At 48.7% G+C, this 21,563-nt stretch overlaps 1 protein-coding gene across 2 annotated transcripts in view; it reads left to right on the top strand.

Annotated features, from left to right (window-relative positions):
• Positions 1-744: 744 nt before the first annotated feature.
• ITGB5 (integrin subunit beta 5) overlaps positions 745-21,563 on the top strand; it is a 113,379-nt gene continuing 92,560 nt past the window's right edge. Inside the window, exons 1-3 of one of the 2 annotated variants that reach the window (XM_043473195.1) lie at positions 745-1,163; positions 11,054-11,139; positions 19,260-19,464. In XM_043473195.1, the coding sequence (XP_043329130.1) occupies positions 1,094-1,163; positions 11,054-11,139; positions 19,260-19,464 (361 nt within the window). In that variant the 5' untranslated portion in view covers positions 745-1,093. The remainder of the gene's footprint in view (positions 1,164-11,053; positions 11,140-19,259; positions 19,465-21,563) is intronic. The other variant, XM_043473194.1, reaches the window with a different exon arrangement.

Below are 21,563 nucleotides of genomic sequence, written 5' to 3'. Positions count from 1 at the left end.
TAGAAACCATTCCGGTCTTAACCCCGTCAACGTGGCGCAGCCCAAGCCCACCTGGTCCTTTGCACATGCTGTTAAGAGAAGCTCCCCACCTCATCCCTTACAGTCAATTTTAGAACCAGCTCAGATGTAAAGAATAAGGTGAAAGGCTCAGCATCTGTTTTTAATTTGTTTCGCTTTACGGAAACTGCCAGCGTATCGAGATAAGAAAAACGCGTAATAGCGACGTATTGACCAATCTGGAATCCGCGTAAGGGGCAAAACCTTAAAGAGAGGAGAGTGTGTTTCAGGTGTGCCTCCACGCGCCACGTTCCCCATGGAGCGACTCTCCTCGCAGTAACACGCGCCGGTGCCTCCGTCTCTCGGGCGAGCGCTGCTTTGGGAAGGAAGACCAGACTGCCACTGCATGATTCCCCCCGCCCCCTTAAATTCAGCAACCCCGAGTAATCTCTGCCCTCGCATGGAGCGTGCCCTGCCGCCTTCCCGCGGGCCCACTGCTAGGATAGCCCGGCAGACCCCACCCCGGGATTTCGGCCCCAGCTCCGGCCTCCAGGTGCGCCGGAAGCGACTTCCACCTGGATGCCCTCGGCCTCCCGTTTCGGGCCGGTCCCCGCGAGGGGCGGAGCTCGGCCCGCCCCGCCTCGCCGTCAGCGGACCGTGTGGCAGCCGGGCGGGGGCCGGGAAGGGGAGAGAAGGGGAGGAGTGAGGAGAGGAGGAAAGTGGAGCCCGGCGGGCCGGAGCGAGGAAAGGAGGGGAAGGGGTGGAGGCGACTGGCAAGAGTTTGCCGGCGCGCGGGGGAGCCTCCGCCCGGGACGCGTCCCGGAGCCAGAGTCGCGGCCGCAGCGCGGAGCCTACCGTCCCGCCTCTGCCAAGACCGCCCGCCGGGGCAGTCCCGAGCGGCGACACCCCGGGCGTCCCGGCCGGCGAGCCGGCGTAGCGGCGGCCCCGGGACTCGGCGGCAAGCGCTGCGGGAGGGATGGTGGCGGCGGGGCGCGGGCCAGAGCAGCCGCCCCCGCCTCCCGTCCGGCCGCGGCCCCCGGCCGCACGCCCCCGCGGAGTCCGCCGCCCGCGCAGCAGCTGAGCCGGACGCCCCACCATGCCGCGGGCCCCCGCGCTCCTGTACTCCTGCCTCCTCGGGCTTTGCGCGCTAGTGCCCCGGCTCCCAGGTAAGCCACGCCGCCCGCTGTGCAGAAAGAAACTTCGTGGCGCCCCGAGCCGCCCGCCGGCCTCTTGGAGGGGCAGGGGCCAGGGCAGTTGTCGGAAGGTGGGAGGCGTCCTCGGGGACACCCCCAGGTGGCGAGCCGCTGGGGACGACCGGGTGGGGGGCTTTCAGACTGCGTGCGCCATCCCGCGCGCGGCCCGCCGCAGCCCCGCTGGGCTGTCGTCGGCCCCTGGTCCCCTCCCGGGCGAGGAGGAGCCTTCCTGTGTAAACAGCCCTGCCCGTCTGCTGACCTAGCCCGCGAGCGCCCGCGCCCAGTGCGCCGGGAGGGCCGCTACCAGCCCCGCGTCGGGATCCGGGCTCTGCAACTCCCGGCACAAAGCGGTCCTTGTGGCCGGCCCGGGGCGGCCGGGCTGCTGGGAGGCGCCGGGTGATGCAGCCGGTGCCCTGATCGCGGGGAGCGAGGGGTAACTAGAGGCGCGTGACCCGGAGCCAAAGCGTGGGGTTCACGGCTATTCTCGAGGGCTAGACTCTTGGAAGCGTGGATGCCCAGGGTCTCCTGGCGAATCCTAGAGTTTCACCCCGCCTAGGCCAGCCGCCTTTCTTTAAAGATGTAAACACCCCTTCCGCCCCCAAGCTCCCGCAAACCCGAGGGAAGACCCGCGTCCGAAACCACAGCCCCACCTGGGATCTCGCGATCCACTTCCTTCTGCCTGGCTTTATTTCGGAGTTTACAAACACCCCGTGCGGCGTACTCCCCCTGATTCGGGAGGATTCTGGAGCAGGGGGTGTGGAGTTGCACTCGCGCGATCTTGCTCTGGGCTGGCGGCTGTGTGAGGACCCTCAGTTATCTGCTTTAAGTTTTCAGAGTTGGGAGACTGCTGAGGAAGGATGCTCTGTTAGCGCTGGGGATGCCTGGCAGAAGGAGCTACCCCCACCCCGTCCCCTCTAAAAGCAGGAAGCTCCAGACTTTCCCTTTTCCGGTAGGAGATAATTGTGTTGAGATGCTCCGTTCATTTTCAAGCCCGAGATTCTTGATTGCTGTTCCGAACCATGTGTCTGGCTAAGAGGGAGGGAAGGACGGTCCCCTGCCGAGTTTCATTTACATGAAGGCAGTGGAGGTTGCTGTCTGAGAGAGAGGAGAGGTCTAGAGGAAAACTTTTTAGGCGGTATTTCAGACTTATTGCTGTAACAGGTTTCTTTCATCAGTCCAGAGCTTGGAGTGGATCACTGGTTTCCAAACACCCATCTGGCCAATAACCAGTGCCTGTTGCTCATGGGTCCCCAGGAGAGGGCAAAGAGAGAGATATAGCCTGTGTCATACACAGGAATATATTATTGCCAACAGCCCCCTGCTTCACAAAGACTGTCCTTTAATTTGAAATTCTTTTTTATTTTTAGGAAAACTTTTTAAAATAATTTGTAGTGATAACAGGGTAGTTTTTCATCTTGAGCAAACGAAAAAATCGGCAATCCTATGTAAATTTTACCTTCTCTTTTTGTTTTCTTTTTAAATCATAATCTGTGAAATACAAAAGTTTAGGAACTGGTGAAGGAGGTGATTTCTTAGTTTGCTTACAGGTTGACATCCTGGTTCTGATAAAAACTTAAATACGTCCAGTTGCAAATAATTCTTTCAATCCATTATTTTCCATTTGCATTGTGATTTCTGCTTTTCAAAGTTCATATATTTCTTCTTAATGATCTCCATCTTTGGGGCTGGCCCAGGAGAGTGAAGTGATTTGCCCACTGTCCTTGTCCATAGGCCTCATAACTTTTTGGTTTAGGGCCCTTTGTCCTGCACGACACAATTTAGGTAGGGAAAAAAGCATTGAGCCCACAGTGGTTTATTTCCAGTGCTGTCTCTTCTCCTGCAATTGCCTTAGAGCTCAGCCATTCCTCCATGGATCAGCAGAGCAGTGGGAGAGCAAGCCTATCACTGGCTTCCAGACCTGGCCACCTCCCTCTTAATGCCCTGGAGCTTCTCAAGGTTACCAGGGACTGACACATATCTGTGTGATTTCTTCTAGTTTCCAGTGTTGCTGAGCCAACTGCAAACTTTCAAACTGCAAGTCTGAAACAGCTTTTCTTTTCTCTTCCTTCCCTTGTCTTCTCTTTTTATTGAAGCACTGCAGGTACTTTATCCAATTTGTGTTCTGCTACTAGGACAGAATTTGACAGAAAAACCTTCATTACCCTCTAAGAGAAAAAGGTCATCTGCAGGGTCCTGCCTGCCTGGGTGTCCCTAGATCATTGGTTAAGTTGCCAGTCTATTGCTTTGCACTGCTTTCGTCTGTGTGTTTAATCTAACAGGAAACAGACTTTTAATTTAAGGGGGCTGACTTCAAACAAGTCCCCAGCAGGCTGACAACCCCCCATCCCAGAGTTCTCTGCTCTCCTTATTAGCAAAGACCTCCAGACAGGACCCGAGGAAGGGTTTCTCTTCGGGGAGGCCCTGGCTCTCTACTAAGGAGGGGGGAGTGTGGCATTGACTGGGCTGCAGAACTGGAGTCATGTTTGCCGTCATAGTTTATTAAAAGGAAAAAAAAAAATCAAATGTTCTTTTAGTGAATGCCCTGCACATTAGAATGCTCTAAATCCTAGGAGAGCCCTTTATCCTATTTACTGGACTCCTGTTGGCAGCACTCCCCCACCGCCACGATTTCCGTGGTCTGTGATGGGGCTGTTGGAATTTGGCCTTGGGTTTGCAGCTCTCAGGTAACCAGGCAAAGGTTTAGAAATGCAAACCAGGGGGTTTGGTGGGTCGGCTGCTGTTTACCCTAGGTATTTACACTTTAGCGCCATCATCCTTGAATTAGGGGGACTTTTAATAAAGGAGATTGAGGCAAAAGAGGGCAGGGTCTAATTAGCTCTAATTAGTATTCCTCTCCTGCTTGTTCTCCATGCTTATTTAGCTACTGAGGCAACGGAGAATGAATATATCTAAGTAGTTGGCAAAAGGCCCTTTGTGCCTGCCTACCCTGGTAACTACTTTTTCTTCTCCAGCCAGCTCACGGAAATATTCTGAAGTTTTAATGTAATGTGGGACGATTACCTAGTGCTTAAATGATAATACCCTGTTCACGTGGCAGTGAGCACCCGGGTTAATGGGGGTGGGGTCGCATCACAGGTATTTTCAATACACTGGGACTGAAGGCTGAAATGAGATTAATGGCCTTTATGAATGTAAAGAAACACTTCATAGGCGCCTATTTGTTTGTGAGGCGGCTTCTTCTATTGATTGCAGCGTTTGATTCCTGGGCCACATGGGGAAAAGTTTGCTTCCAGGGAAGGCCTGACACCTTCCCTGTGGCAGATGCTAGTTCCCGCCCCCACCAGAGTTTTTCAAAAATAGTTGCTTGTCTATTGTAGAGTTATACTCAACTCTTACTCAGAATGATCCAGTTAAAACTCAACTTAGATTGTGTTACTCTGCCTAAAATCCTCCTGTGGCTTCCAGAAGTCCTGCCAGGGTCCTGCCAGGCTCTGCACGAACACCCCCTGACCGCCCCCTCCCCCACCTAACTAACCCCCTCTCACTACTTCCCCTCATGCACTTCAATCCCATCTCTTCGGGCTGGATCACAGGCCTTCCCGCTCCCTGGAATGTTCTCCCTGCCGATCTCTGCATGGCAGGCATCCACAGCACTTTCTCAGCATGTCTACTCAGGCAAACTGCAGCCTCCTGCCTCACGTTCTTCCTATCTCCTTGCCTTCCTTGATTTTTCTCCTTAGCACTTACCACCATCCAGTGTACTTGCTTATCTGGTTTATTGTTCATCTTCTCCTCTGAGCATTCAGCCCCCAATCGGGACGTAAACTCCCTGAAAGCAGGGAGTTTTGTTGGTTTTATTTGTCATTGTATTCATCTGTGCTTACAACAGTGCCTTAGTAATACTTGTTGAATGAATGGATGGACACAAGTTTTGGTATTCTGTATGCATGTGTGTGTTGGAGGCAGAGTGACCCATCCTCACCTCCTTGCCGCCTTCTACAACTAGCTTTGAGGTCAGGGACTATGCATGTAGCTTGTTAGGAAGAAACAGTTGTGCGAGAGAACTGATTTGAGTCTGTCAAGATTTTTTTTGAGCTGGCACCTATGATACAGGTTATTTTAGTCACCCCTGAATTGTTTGCAGGGGGATGCTAAGGCCAGGAAAAGTTGTGACTTGCCCAAGGTCATGTAGTCAATAAGTGACAGAACAATCTCTTGGATCTTTCATGCCAGGATATCCTCTCCTTATCAAATAACTCCAGCCCAATGTCCTGTCCTCTGTGAAGCCTTGTCTGCATCCCTTGGGTGGAGCAGAGTGGGCCTCTTCTTCCCTCCCTCTCATTGCATATTCTGTCTTTTAGAGAAGGCTGGAAGTTTGAGGGGGGCAATAAGGTGAATTGCCCGACTCTCACAAAACAACAGCAAAAACAACACTTAGCTTTTGGTCCCTGATGTGGACAGAATGCTTGGTACTGGGTTGATTCCTACCCCACTCTCCTCTCCCACCATGATTTCAATGATCTTTAAAAAAAAAACAAACACCTTTAACTTTTAAAATATGTAAAACAGTTTTAGATTTATGGGAAAACTGAGATGTTAGTATGGGAGTTCTCATATGCCCCAATTCCAGCTTTGCCTGTTGTTTGCATGTTGCATTCATATGGCATATTTGTTACAATTCATGAACCACATCAATATGTTGTTATTAACTAAAACCATACTTAGATTTTCTTAGTTTAAATCTAATGTTCTTTTTCTGTTCTAGGAGCCCATGCAGGACACCGTATTACACTGAGTTGTCATGTCTCCATAGGCTCCTCTTGGTTGTGACAGTTTTTCTTTTAATGACCTTGACATTTTTGAAGTGGTATTTTGTAGATAGTCCCTCCACTGGAATTTGTCTGTTTTTTTAATGATTAGATTGGAGTTACGAATTTTTAGAGGAAGATCATATAAGTAGTCAGTTGTCTTTTTAAAGCTAAATTTTGAATAGGTAATCGGTTCACATACTTTTTAAAAGCATAGCCAGTGTAGGGTGAGAGATTGCTCTTTCATTCTTGTGCTGGTTAGTCTAGGACATTACTCTGACCTCCTTCCCTGCTCAGACCACCCCTGTCAGTTTCTTATGGATCCATAGTATTTTTTATATGTTTACTACAAATCTCCCTCCCCCAGTTTTATTAAAGGAAGCCCTAAATACACCATTCTGCACCTTGCCTTTATGTTAACTTAGTGATAACTGTCTCAGAGTGAGCTTCATACCAGTATGCAGGGAATAGAGAGCACACACATTCTTTTTTAAAGCTGCATAGTATCCTATATATGAACCGATGTTTTTTAAACAAGTCATGTCTGTAAAGGTGACGTTGTTGAATGTTCTGCAGATGTCTGGTGTTCAGAAAGGCAGGAAAGGTATGAACGAGACAGATCCTTTCTAGGGTGTATTTACACTTTGTGGTAACATCTTTAAACCGATGACTATTTTACTGCTAGATTCAGCACTGGAAAGACTTTGTCTATCATGTGACACATGAGTGGCTGTGGTTCAGTGCATGGGCAGAAGCACTCCAGTGCCTTACCACTTTTTCCCCCCAACAGCAATGATGAGATGTTTTTATTTTCTGTTGTCTTGAAAACAATGAGTAAAATGTAACTCAAGATTGTTTCTCTTGCTGGCTTCTCAGTTGTGTCATGAAGGTGGTTGCCCAGACATTAACAGCAGGGTCTGTTCTTGTCTCTGTGCTTTACAGGGTGAGTGCACACCCTACTTGCTCGCTGTGTGTTTCCCCCTATTCCCAGTGAGTAGTGTCGTGTCTCCTCTCTCCCTGCCATTAGGGCCACTTCGTCCTGGGACTCACCTCTATTATCCCATGGAGTGTTTTAGATCAGGAAATTCCAACTGCTGGAGGTGTGCGTCAGTGGGTGCTGTGTGACCTTGGCCATGTTGGGTAGACAGAGGTGTGGAGAGGCTGAATGGAGGGAGGCCAGCCAGGAGGTGACCACAGAAACCTGTGGAGGGCCTGGCTTGGGCTGTGTGGGGCTGGAGAAGGGTGCAGGCAGGAAGGGTTGGATTAGGAGAAACATTTCGTGCATCTCGAAGGAAGGATCAGTCTGGATAAGATTGATAACAGGGAGGGATGAGTCATTGAGTTTCGGAAGGAGAGCGTGTTTTCAGGTGATGGTTTGCAGTAAACCCCTGGCTTCAGAGACATTAAGGGCTGCAGGCAATTGACATTGAGCTGGGAATGGTCACTGTGCAAACAGTAACCAAGAAAAGTTGTGGTCACTGTCTGGGCCGCTAGCACCTATTACCGTGACACAGACATAACACTCTGACATTTGTGAACTGCGACTGTTTAACATTTTTATTCATTACTTCCTTCCTTTCAAAGTGCTATTGGTTTCAAATGACTCATCCAGCCAAATCCAAACTCACTGAAATATTAATAGGTGGAGGGAGGAGAGATGCCAAAGGGAGTAGCACTGGCACTGTGGCACATGTCAGCACACGGTCTATGCTTTTGGTTCCCAGAGTGCCTGGCAGGACTGGCATGACCTGTCCCTGGCAGCTGTGAGCGCCCAGGGAGCACAGCCTGGGTCATTCAACTCTGTGTCTCTAGCATCCCCTAGACCAGTACTTGGTGTTTAGGACTTGCATAGAGCAGGGTTTCTTGAATTTGAATTTGTCTCAACAGCAACCTAATTTTATTTTTATATTTTAAAATTACCTTTTTATACAGTTTTTAAAGGTTACTTTCCATTTCGTTATTACAAAATATAGCAAGCTGATTTTAGTGGAATCACTGTCAGTGCTGTGAAACTATTACTGCATGTGAATATGTAAGAAGTAACAGAAATGACTAAGAATGTAGTATGACAGATATTTTACAGTTGTTCAGTATGTTTTCATACCGGATGCCTGTCACATCTGTGGAGGCTCTTCAGGATTTTGTCCAAGGTCTTTTAGGCTGACAAAGCAGAAGACCAGAGCCCAGTGTGATATGGGTCAGAGAGGAAGAGCCCTTAATGCTCTGAACCTGAGATCTCTGATCCAAGGTCCCACACCTCAGTGATGAGGCCCTGGTAATTAGAAAGTGGTGTTTGTGCATTAATGTGAGTTGGGGCAGAGACATAAGTGAGACATCCAATCTCAAATTCCTTTCTGACTGAGGGCCTGTTGAACATCTCCTTCAGAGGACCCTGGAACTCACTGGTCACATGGCCCATGTCTGGGTGGCACAGGGACCCCATATGGGTACTTGCTTGCTGGTGCCCCTTCTGACCTCTTATTGGAAGACTGGGCTCCTTGTTATTTTTTCCAAGTTATTTTTGTTTTCTCATGTTTTTAGCTGTAAAATGAGATTACTTAGTGAGCTGATCCTAAAGCATTTCTAGCTCCAAGGTTCTGCAGTTTCATGATTTTATAGAAATGATTTATAAGGGTGATTTTATGCATTCTTTATAGAAATTATTTTATATGTCAAAGCAAATGACACACCACAAGAGCCTGAGTGTATATTTGATAAGGTTGAGGAGAACAGGAGAAAAGTCATTTTTCATTCTAGGTTTGATTCCGTCCCCTGCGCAGCTAGTGGTTTCTGTCAGGTAAGGAGATTGTTGTTGTTGTTTTTTCATTTCAGTTGTCCATGTCTATTTATTTTTGGCTGCACTGGGTCTTCGTTGCTGCATACAGGCTTTCTCTAGTTACAGCGAGTACGGGACCACTCTCCAGTTGCCATGTGAGGGCTTCTCATTGTGGTGGCTTTTCTTGTTGCAGAGCAGGGGCTCTAGTGTGCACAGACGTTAGTCTGTTCTGGCTCCTGGGCTCAGTTGTTGTGGCTCAGGGGCTTAGTCGCTCCACAGCGTGTGGGATGCTCCTGGATCGAACTCATGTCTCCTGCATTGGCAGGTGGACTCTTAACCACTTGACTGCCAGGGAAGTTCCCACATCTATTTATTTAATGTCAACTTTAAGCTAAATATTCTGGGGAATATATTTTTTAAAAATTTGAAATAGTTGATTTACAGTGTTGTGTTAATTTCTGCTGTCCAGCAAAGTGATTCAGGTAAGGAGATTTAACCAAACAATGAAACTGACAGTTTGAAACTTTTCCTGCAATCATTTCTCTTTTTTAATAAGCTCAGGTACCTATTTGAAAATCTCCGAGTGAGTGGATTCATTTTAAAGTGAGAAAGGAGCTTGTCAGTGTAAGAGGTGGAAGGCAAGCCCAACCTCCCTGTGGGCTGAATTGTAACACCTTCTTGGTGAATGTTTGGACCTGCGGAGGACTCTTCTCCTGAAATGAGGCAGTGCAGGGTGATGGGTCCTGGCTTTGTTTCTTCTGTAAAATGCATTCCGAGTCCAGTGTTGTACCCAGGAGGTCCCACTGCAGGCCTGGCAGTGACATTGGGGTCCCCAGCTCTGGTGGTATGAGGTGGGGTCCCAACAGGGTAGCAGCTGGTGGAGATGAAGTGCCCAGGGTTCCACGTCGGGGTCTCTGGCTGGGGAAAGTCGTCATTCTCACCTTCTGTGTGGGCTCCCAAAGTCACCCTTCTTTCTTCCCAGGCCCTCAGGTCCTGCCAGTTTCTCCCACTTTCATTGCTTGAAAGTGGGAATGAGCTGCCATTCTCATCCCAAATGGTTTTCCCTCTAGTGCCTCAAGGCAGTGACTCAGTGCAGCCTCCTTGTGTCACCCGATTTCCGTAGGTTTTTTCCTGCTAGTGACAAAGAAGAATCAAGGAGTTAAAATGACCAAGTTAGAGAAATGTTATAGTTTTAAGATGTCTTACAACCAATATTGTTATGTTGTTTGGTGAAGCTGGGGAAGAGTCTCAGCCTCCCCGTTTTCTCCTCCACTCTCTCTTGTTAATCTTACTGCCTCTGTTTTTCCCCTTTATGATCTGAGCCCTTCTTCCTAGGGCTGGTGGCCCTGGGTTTTTCTTTTTTCCATTTATCCAGTGATCCTCTAGGCAATGACCAGAAGAAACCAGTGAGTCTGTTAGTGCTGTGAGGACCAAATAAAGTTACACCTGTTTAGAGAGAAGCCAGTAATTATTGCTCTTGGTCCAAAGGAATTTGTCTCAGAAGGAAAAGACTTGGGTGATGATAAATTTCACCAAGGATGCCTTTGCTGTTGGGGATGGTAGTGGGAGAGGCATACAGTGGAGAAGGGAGATGGGGGAGGATGCTTTCTTCTTGTGGTTTAGTATATTCAGAGGGTCGTGCGGCCATCATCACGACCCAGTTTCTTTCTAGTCTTAGTTTCTGATACTTTTTTGAACATCAGGGATAGATTTTGAATGGGTGGTTTTTTAATTTGATCAAATACCTTTTTATTATCTCCCCAGGTGATATGTATTTTCTTGATCTATTAGTAGATCAAGAATTAATAGATACCCTGTATCTTGAGCTGGCATTGTATTCCTCAGCTGCATTCTTCTTTAAAGACTTTGCTGCTGTCTTTTGGTACACTACGGATTTGGTGCGACAGTACCTGGTTTAGGATTTTCTTATGTCTGAAGAAGATCAATCAGTTCTTTTTTTTATTTACTTTTTATGCCATTTATGATATTTTGTCTGGACTAAGCATAAAGGGGCCTTGTTCTCAATGAGACAGGACCTGCTATGTCAGGAAGAAGGCAGTGGGAATCCTGGTAGGCACAGTAGAAGAAACGGGAGTTGCTAACGCAAGTGTGCACATGGTGGGTGCTTCAAAAACCATCAGTGTTTAGCTTCTGCCAGTGAGCAAAGGCCTGCAATTAGCACAGGGGCCTGCACTCTTCAGCTTCAGGGGGGCCCCCTGTTAGAAAAGGAAGTGACTCCTCCTCCTGCCCCATTCAAAAGCCCATTAACAGGGTTTATGGCTGGAAGCTAATGGCTGCATCTTTATCTTTCTTTGAAGGTCTCAACATATGCACTAGTGGAAGTGCCACCTCATGTGAAGAATGCCTGCTAATCCACCCAAAATGTGCCTGGTGCTCCAAAGAGGTACATGGGTGGGGGAGGGGAGGAGTGCTATAGGGGGTTGGTGGGGGACGGGTGGGCTTCACCTCGACATCCAAGTTGACTGGGCAGAAAAAGTGTATGCAGGTTCGGTGAGCTGCCTCTTCCTTTCTCCCAAGGCGGAGACAAAAGAAAAGCTGCATTTTTATGTTTTAATCCTGTTTTAGGTAAACAAGATCTTCTTTCCCTTTTGTAGGGGAACCGGTTATGATTCTTATACAGTTTTCTGCTATTTGGTAAAAGACCTGAGCTTGTGAAGTGAGTCTTTTGCCTAACGATATAAAACATGCCTGGGTGGGTGGCCTGTTGGTGGATGCCGGTCATTGTTCAGTGGCTTATCTGAGGATGAATGTTATGAATTGGCCTTTATGGAATGGTTTTACAAAAGAATAGCTGCTGTTTCTTTAGAAGGGATGTAAGTTTGGGGTGGTGATAGGCATATTGCTCTCGTAAAGCAATACAAATATCAGTGCTTGGTTGGCTAATCAGGAAACACTCAGTTTCTAAACCTACACTGCCTCTTCCAAGTGATTGTTCTAGAATTTTTTTTTTCTTAGTAAAGAGTAAGATTACTAAACAAGCTACTTTGAAAGAGGACTCTTCCCAACATATGAACCCCTCATTGTATTTGGGGCTTAATGGTACTGTTTTGTTATCAACTTTAAAACCTTTCACGGATTCCTTACGACCTGCATGACAAATCCAAGTTCCATGGCCCCTGCCTGCCTCCCTACCTTTATCTCTTGCCTGCCTTCAACACTTCAGCCCCAGGGGATGACCCAGGGTCCCCAGAGAGCCCTGCCTGAAGAACACCCTCATGGTTTTCTCTGTGCTGCTTCTCTTGAAGAGTTTCCCAGATTTCCCCTCCTTCCCCTGACCAACACCTTTTCAAGAGATTAGTTCAAAACTCATCTACTCCATGAAGACTTTGATGGTTTTCCCCTAGACACATCTGTCTGTCCACCCAACCATGTTTCCGTTCATCTATCCATCTATCTGCAATACGAATGTAAGCTCCCCCCCCCCCCCCACCAGAATGTTAGGGCAGGGGTTTTATCTGTTTTCTTCACTGTTGAACCTCCCACACCCAGAGTGGTGCCTGGCTCATAGTGTTAATAGCTGCTCAGTAAGATTGATGGAAGGATTTCATTGGGTGGCTGTTTGTTGCATGTCTGCACATACAGGCCATGACCCACCACCTTTCTGTCTCCCTGTAGTTAGTCCTCTGGCAATAACACTTGTCACCTCTTACTCTGTGGATTTGTTTTCATGCCTGTTTCCAATTAAATCATTATTTCCTTGAGAATCTGTGTCTTCCTCATCTTCAAAATTGGCCAAGAATCTGGCAGGAATTCATATTTTATAAAAGAGGCCAGCTAAAAAGACACCTTGTTTAGATAACCAAAGTTGAAATCTCAGTTTCACCATGATTTACTGTTTCTTGGTATGTAAAATGAAGATGACCATTCCCACCCTCCAGTACTTTAGAAGTACAAAACGAGATCAATTCAGGAGAGGTCTTGTGGATGGAACTGCTAATTAACTGAGCCTTCTGTACCTTATGGATACTTTCTAGAGGAATGTGAGCCTTGGTTTCTGGAAGTTGCTCTGGATTGTCAACTTTAGGTCTCTTCCTTTTCCCCCAAGTCTGATGTCCTGATACTGGTAGTATCTGATGACACCTTTTTGTGTTTTGTTTTTGGCCAAGAGGCACAATATATCTTAGTTCCCCAGCCTGTTCATGTCTATTTCCCCTGCGTTGGAAGCGTAGAGTCAACCACTGGACCACCAAGGAAATCCCAACTGATGATATCTCCAGGGGTAAATCATTGTCCTGGTCCACACCTGGGTCCCCTCTGTAGCTTACTGAGCTCTGTCTGTGCTTATAGCCTCAATCTTGGCTAAAGAACCTCCTGTGATACCTGTGTGGGAATGCAGCTTCCCATCCCCTTTGGGGGTTAACTTTCTCCAGGGCCTGAGTAGTCTCAAAGCTAAGTTTGGGGCATTCTAGACTGCCCCTTAACACAACAGGGTAAGTGTGGCTGAGTGCCTTAATCGTGAATCCTGGGACGTCATCAAAGAGGTGAGGTATCTGCAGTGAGCACATGATGTGGAGAGTCTGGTAGCCAGCAGGGGGCTGGGTCCCTAACCAGTGTGTTCTTGTGGATTCCGGGCTGCATACAACCACAGATTAACCCCCAAACACATTCCACTGAGCTCCTCTGCTTCAGATCCTACAATGGCTTTCTTGTTTACCTGGGTGGGGGTGGGGACGCCTTACTCTGCATTTAACAAACTTGTAACCTAATTCTATCTCCCAGGTCCCCCTCGCATTCTCTCTTCTCCCACAGGTGTGGAGTTTGAGTCAGCCAGTGCCCTTACCACCCTCCCCCCACCCCCACCTCATGCTGCTTCTGTCTGCCTGGTTCTGCTGCTTGGTTGGCCCTGTTAACCTGGCTCTCCTGTCTTCATCTCCCAACTGTGGCTTCATTTTCCCTGGTAGCTACAGACCTTACCCTCTGGCTCTAAGGTCAGAGTCGCTAGACTCTCCCCTCCCCTAGTTGAGGATGTGGCATGGGGCAGGGAGGCTGCCGGTCCTTATCGCACAACTCAGCCCCTGCCCCTGGCCCTTCGTCAGAGCCCGGGGCTGTTCTCCGCCAGCGTGAACGCTCCCAGTGCTGTTTGTGCTGCACGGCATAAGACATACCACAGACTCCGGCGGCTTATTATCTGTTTTTCTATTTTGTCCTTCATGTTTCTGAAGTAGACATTTGCCTCTGCTCTAAGAGAGTAAGTTTCACAACCCAGCTGGCTGTGAAGGGGCGTGTGCGGGTAAGAATGTGCGCGGGTGCTTTTATGGCAAGGCCTCGGGGCAGCCCACGTGATTTCCACTGACATTTTCTCGTCTAAAACCAGTCACGGCACTCAGCCTAAGTGCACAGGGAGCTGGGAGACTTCATGTAGCTGTGTGCCCGGGAAAAAGGGGGAAGGGGCTTTGTGGATCAGCAGCCAGTGCCGGAAGCAGGGAGGCCAACGTACTGGACAGAGGACGGTGTTTGGGGAGAGGCGGGCGGGGCTGAGGCAGCGGTTTTCCCCCAGGACAGAAAGCAGGTTCCCGGGGCCGGAAGAGGAGACAGGCAGGCTCGGCCATAGTGCTGAGGGCTGTGGGGAGTGGGGAGGCTGTTGGGGTGTGAAGGTGAGACACCCTCAGGAGATGTGGCTGTGAGTAGTTTCGACTGCCATGACACCAGAGGGAGAAGGACCCAGGCTGCCAAGGCTGCCCTGTGGACACTGGAAGGAATCCCGCCGGGACAAGAGCAGGGAGGCCTGGGGCATGTCGATGGTGGCTGTAGGGGCAGACGTGGGAGGAGGCTGGGGCACCTGGGCTGGGGGACCAGGCTTTGCCTTGGAGGTGGACGTGGAGAGAAGGAATGAAGGGGTCAGTAGGACTGAAGGCGGGAATGTGAGGAAGGAGACAGATTAGAGGCTGGGAAATAAGACCAGCTGACTGGATCTTCTGGGAGATTACCGTGCTGGGGAAAGTAGAGGGGAGGGGACGTGACCTATATTCTCCTTTGAGCTGGGAAGGAGTGAAAAACACGAGTGTCCGCTCGAGCTCGCAATAAAACACAGATCTGTGGGAGAACATCTCTTTGTGGTCGTGAAAGGGAAGCATCTCAGCCCATTGTACGTGCTCCATGAACAGCCATCCAGTGCGTTAAGTGAGCCCAGCGGACCTGACAGGGACGTCCCCGTCTCCCAGCAGCCGGGCCACGTGGTGGGGTGCTGATCGTGCACAGATTTTAGTTTGTCATCACTTACCTTCGGCCTCCCCTCCCCTACCCCTGGATCCATGAGGGCTCCAGTGGGGCCAGGGCTGCAGCCACAGAGGGCCCCAGCTTCCTGCCCCTGCCCAAGTCTCTGCCAGGCCCTCTCCCAGTTCTTCACCAGTTTGCATTTGCTTCCCCCTCTTCTCAGGATCAGGGCATCTGTGCCCCCGGTTCACCCCCACCCCCCTCCACCCCCTTCCTGCTTGGGTTCCTCTTTCCCCAGGCCTGCAGTTTCTCAGCTCTTCCATCCTGCTGTTTCAGGAAAAAAAAAAAAAAACAAACCATGCTTTCCCCCTAAATACCACCCACATCTTTTTTGAGTTTTGGCTTTCCGCAGCAGGCAGTGAGGCGCACAGAGGATGTGATGACCAGAGTGGTGCAGGTGGACAAGCTGAGTGCCCGGGCTGCTGTGCCTGACCGCTGAGAGCCTGCTGAGCACTGGTCTTGGCTGCAGGAGGGGATTTTGATTAACAAAATGTATGAGAGTTAAGTACTATTTCAGCGAGCAGTAGACCTCATTATATCCTCCGTGTGATAGGTGACAGAGGCAGTGCAGAGGGCCAGGTTGTAACAATTCTGAGCACCAGTGTTAGAACAAAGTAAAAATCATCTAGGTTTGGCATGCCTGCTTCTTATGTTTTTCTTTCTTATGTTATTACTGTTTAGTGACTGAAAGCCATGAAAGATATTTCGAGTTCCAGTGTGCGTTCTGTTGCTTCTCTTAGTGGGTCGCCTGTCATACAGTTTGCCTTCCCTGAGCCCTTTGAAGGGTTAGTGACAGTGTTTCTGGAGAGTGTGTGGACAGATACTTCCTTTGTGAACTGAAACTTCTTCCACTACAGAGCTGTGGCGCTAGTGGTAAAGAACCCGCCTGCCAGTGCAGGAGACTTAAGAGACACTTGATTTGATCCCTAGGTCGGGAAGATCCCCTGGAGGAGGGTGTGGCCACCCACTCCGGTATTCTTGCCTGGAGAATCCCATGGACAGAAGACCCTGGCGGGCTATACAGTCCATGGGGTCACAAAAAGTCGGACATGAACTCAAGCAGCTGAGCATGAGAGACCATTCGGAAACTAGTTTTCATTTTTCCATGTTGAGATGAAGTCTCATGCCTGTTTTTCTGCATCAAGTGGATAGTTATCCTCCAAGTTTGATAGGTGGCAGAAGAGTTCGGCACCTGGAGCAGCAAAGGAAATACTAAATTCAGGGGGATGGAGTCTGGGGTCACAGAGTTAGTTTCCTACTCTGGAATTCAGCAGTGACCTTGACCGAGAAGGGAGGCAGATGATGGAAGGAACACTGAGCTTGTGTTCAGAAAGCTGAGGCTGGAGAAACTTAAGCTTCTCAGGTGAACATAGGCATGAACTTAGGTGTGTGGACCTCTGACTCGTCATCTGTAGAAGTGAAGGGCTGGACCAGGTGATGCATCCGAGATCCCTTCTCCCTGGCAATTGCTGTGTTCTGACACCTGGCAGAGGCTCTTGGCACATCAGAATTCAGGATGTCGCTCATGTGAGAAGGATTTTTTAACCATGAGTCTTCCTTTCCTTCAAGAGTTTATAATTTGGGGCATCTGCATTCATTGAATTTGAAGCTTAGGAATGGAGGTATTGAAACATTGTCTTTATAACATTTGTGTAACTGGAAAGGTCATAGCTTTCATATGCCCTGGTCTTTGTGATTTTGGTTTCTTCTTTTAATGTGCATCTGCCCTTATTCAAAATTAAAATAGCTAGCGAGCATCTCAGGGGAAGAGAGCAGAAGCTTGTGGTTGGTTTGTCACTCCCTGCTGGGTCTGCCTGAGAAGGAAATGGCACCCCACTCCAGTACTCTTGCCTGGAAACTCCCATGGACGCGGAGGAGCCTGGTAGGCTGCAGTCCATGGGGTCGCTAAGGGTTGGACACGACTGAGTGACTTCACTTTCACTTTTCACTTTCATGCATTGGAGAAGGAAATGGCAACTCACTCCAGTGTTCTTGCCTGGAGAATCCCAGGTACGAGGGAGTCTGGTGGGCTACCATCTTTGGGGTCGTACAGAGTCGGACACAACTGAAGCAATTTAGCAGCAGCAGCAGCTGGGTCTGCAGTGCTGTCTGTCCCTTTCTTGGGCAGCAAGAGCCTGTGCTAGAAATCAGGCATGGCTGTTTTCAGACTCCATGCTGGAGAGAACTGCAACTATTGTGGGCATCCTTGATAGACTTCGAGAAAGCTACCTTACCCTCAAAGGGTTCTCCAGACCTGCATGCCCAGAGGTACCTCAGCAGGTGTCATTGAGGCCCTAAAGGTCTGGGATAATGACAGGACTTGATTATACAGATAAATCTATCTTCAAAGGATGTCGAGCACATGAGAGAAGCCACTGGGACTGCCCCAAGTAGCAAGAAAACCGAACTCTGAAACAGGAGAAGGTTGACAGACATGATAGATTTGGATGGCCCTGAGGCTAAGTCTGGGTTTGGTATGAGAGTTGTGGTTGCTGTCCATTGCTGCCCATGAAGCTGGAGCTGCTGAGCAGGGGGCCCCCTGTACTGTCACATTGTTGACATGGTTGGCGCTTGTAAAGTCATCCTGCAAGTGGCAGTTTTTATGTGGTCAGTGGTGGTTCTCATGCTGGCCAACTCGGTGACAGGAGTTCATGGTCTTTCCTGCTGGTGCAGCAAACTTCAGGGAAGCCTTGTGCATTGGAGTGAAGGTTTGCCGCAACCTTGAAGAATTTTAAAGCTGTTACCAATGAGGGGAATGAAGAGGGCCTTGCTCCTAACAACCTGGAAAATAAAGAAGCCCTGAATAGAGTCAGGAAAGCCAGCTACACAAACAAGGCTGTAATGGGCTCTCTGTGGCTGCCTATCAGCCCTTCAGGTCTGGGAAGCGTGTCCTGGACCTGAAAGTCTCCTGATGAACCCAGCAGGGGAGCAGCAGGTGCCTCTGTACCTGTCCTCCCTCAGGGACTGGTAGTGTCTAGCAAAAGCAGCCTTTGAGCAGATTGACTGGGCAGCTTGGATGAAGTTCATTGCTGGTGCAGGTGTCCATGCATCACAGGATGATCTTGCTGATGTAAATGGCTGAGGCTGTGGATGAGGAATCATGCAGCTGTCTCCCACTTAGGGTGAAGCAGTTTGATTCTGTGACATTGTCTATTCCAGAATGCAGGCTGCACCAGGCCAAGAGGAGGGATGTTGGGGTACCCATCGCTCTGGGGAGACTGAAAATGCTTTCCTCGCCAGCCTGGTGGTGGGGATGTGCACTGGTCTGATCAAGACATGTGCAACAGTCAGAACTTTGTGAAGGACAACCAGTTCCTCAGGATTTGAGGAGCTGGCAGCAAGGCCCGGTGTGCTGGCCAGAAGTTCAGAAATTCCTTAGCCAGTTAAGCTCTGAGCAGCCCCTCAGCCCTTTCAGCTCTGGACAGCTATTCAGTAATTCAACCTCTGCTTCACACAGCTTAGGACAGCGGATCCATACCTGTAAGGCCCTTAGGAAGGTACCTCTCCTTTCCCCTATTGCTGTGATTTTTTTTTTTTTATTAAACTGCTTCATCAGAATTGCTTTATCAGAGCCCAGCTTGACTGCACAGAACCCAGCTTTGGAATCTTGTAATTTCTAGAATAATCATTTTTCTCAGCTTGTTCTACAAGTGTTTTTGGAGCCATTTATATGTATATTTATTGTGGCATCCCTGAGATTGTTGACAGGCAAGATATCCTGTTATGTCAAGAGTTCAATATACAAAATTAAAAAAAAACATTCGGTTATAAACAAACAAAATCACAGAAGCTCAGAACAACACATCTGGTTTTACTTACTTAAAAATACTTCAAAGTCTCCTTGACTTCCTGGTCTTGACTCTTGCAGAGGCCCTACTGGGCACCTACTGGCCTTGGGGTATTGTCTGAGTGACGGCTACTCGGCCACTTGTATCTTTCAAAATTTTTAGTTATGCAACTTCTGACCATATCAGTTGTTTTCTTCTTATCAGGTAGACAGGCACATTTTTTTAAAGAAGCATTTTAACCATTAAAATAACAGTGCGGCCAAATGTTTTACTGTGTGTGTTTACAACTTAAAAATGCTTCCATATCCAGCACCTCAGTTCATTATTTAATTCTCATAATATTCCGTGAGGCGTTTGGGGTGGGGGTGACCATTTTGTCCACTTTTGGTAAATGGAATGTAGAGGTTCCAAGGTCGAGGGGTGATGATGAATCCACAGTCTGAGATGCTCTGGAGCCACCCTGACCGCCCCCTGCCCTCTTCCCCTGTTTCCGTGCCTCCAGGACTTCGGCAGCCCACGGTCGGTCACCTCCCGGTGCGACTTGAAGGCGAACTTGATCAGGAATGGCTGTGGGGGTGAGTTCGAGAGCCCAGCCAGCAGCACCCAGGTTCTGCGGAGCCTGCCACTCAGCAGCAAGGGCTCCAGCCCAGCGGGGTCCGATGTCATCCAGCTGACACCGCAGGAGGTCACGGTGACCCTGAGGCCCGGTGAGTGCCCTGGGGTGGGGCAGTTCAGGATGGTGGGAAGAGAAGCCTGGCAGGGGAGGGCGATGGGAGGCATGGCCCAGACCCCGGGAAGGGAGGACCAAGGCCTTTGGGATAATAAGAGTATCTTTGCTATTTTAAAAATTGTGGTGAAATATACGTAACATACAATTTGCCATTTTAACCGTTTCTAAGTGTGTAGGTCAGTGCCATTAATTGTACTACAAGTGTTATCTAACCATCACCACTGTCCATTTCCAGAACTTTTTTCTTATCCCAGACTGAAACTCTGAAGCCATTAAACGCTAACCCCTCATTCCCTCTCCTCCTCCCCCCCGCCCCCCAGTCCCTGATCGCCACCATTCTACTTTCTGTGTTTGTGAGTTTGACTACTCCACATAACCTCATACAAGTGGACTCAGATACATTTGTCTGTCTGTGACTGGAGTATTTCACCTAGTGTAACATCCTCCAGGTTCATCCATGAGGTAGTGTGTGTCAATTTCCTTCCTTTTCAAGCTGAGTAGTCCTCCATTGGCTGTGTAGACTCAGTTGTTTATCCATCCACCCATGGATGGGCTCTTGGCTTGTTTCCACGTTTTGATTGTTGTAATAATGTTCCTATTTTTGATGGGAGGATGCTGGTACAGTTACTCCTTAGTCCATGCAAGTTTCTAAGGGAATGTGCTACCTCCAGGAGAAAGTATTTTTTCCAGTCAGCAAATTTGAATTGGTGGCATTCTGAAGTGACAAACTTGCAGAGTAGAGATTTTTTTCTTTACGACCTTGGAACCTCTGCCTTGGAGTTGATTGTGATATAAGGGGACTAACAGTTTTTGCACACATACTTTGTGGTAATTACTTGACCTACTCAAAGGTAGCAGACATAATTTTACACCCAAGGAGCTGTGTGCTCAAGGGCTCAAAGGCATAGCAGCGAACCTAGTTCAGTGTTGGGTCTTTGTGGTTGCACAGCTCATGGTTGTTTCTTGCTAACCACTTTTGTCGCCTCATATTCTACACATGAGGTCCCTTGTGATGTCAAGGGAGGGTGTGAACATGGCCAAATTAGAAAGTACCACATTGTTGAGAGAAGGCAGCCTTTTCCCCCCGATTCCCGTTGACTTTTAGCCTCTTCTTTCTCATTGTCTAGGAAGCCACTGGCAATAACCATTTCCAGATGGTTCGTTGAGACTTTGGGGTGGCTGGGGCTGTGGGAAGCTGAGGGATCTGGTTGGCCATCCGGGCTTCTGGTTCTAGCTCTCTTTCTGACTCGGGGCCCTGGGCAAGCTGCCCCACTCCTTAGCATCTCAGGGTCTTTGTCACCTTCATTCCTCACAGCCCTATTCAGAGGCTTAAATGAGACTTTCTGTTTAAATACACTTTAAGAACTTTAAATTACTGTTTTCAAAGAGTCATGGCCAAAGATACAGATTTTGGCGACAGCCACATCTCTGTTTGGATAGAGATTCTCATATCTCAGAAACCATCTAGCATGGCCCTGCACATCGTAAGCACTCAGTCATGCTTCTTCGAGTTGTTGTTAGAAAGGACTCTGAGTCACCGTGCACCTGAGAACTGTCTTATTTCACCTACTGACTTGTCTTGGAAATAAGAAACAAAAGAAGGGTGTCAGTGGCCCTGCTGGATGTAAAGCAGTGTGAACTGCTGCACAGCCCAGGGCTTAGTGCTGGGATTAGCTCAACACACTGTTCTTACAAGTCATCTGACTGGAAGGGACACTTGGCCTCGTGTTTAGTGAGGTTCCGAGCTGAGAGAGAGAAGGGAGCCCTTTCAGAACTGTGCGAGTGGGTAGAAGAGAGGAAGCTGAGAGGAAGTTCGATGGTATCCTCTGGGGAAAGATGAATGCCTCTCCTCAGGTTAATCTTGATTCAGACTCAAGGTCAAGGGTTCTGACCTAGAAGGGAACATAGGCATCCTTGTAGACTAGTAAGTTATCAGAACGCAACGTATGATAAGAATTGTTATTGACTAACATAAGTGGTATATTTCCCTTTTTATCTTAATAACTGTGTAACAGGGACTTCAAGAAAAGCCTTGAAAAATCATCCACTTTAATACTATGTTATTTTTCATTTTTG

This window comes from Cervus canadensis, chromosome 7 (assembly GCF_019320065.1).
Source record: "Cervus canadensis isolate Bull #8, Minnesota chromosome 7, ASM1932006v1, whole genome shotgun sequence".
Lineage (NCBI taxonomy): Eukaryota > Metazoa > Chordata > Mammalia > Artiodactyla > Cervidae > Cervus > Cervus canadensis.
Note: the sequence above shows the minus strand (reverse complement) of the source record. Positions and strands in the feature narration are given on the sequence as shown.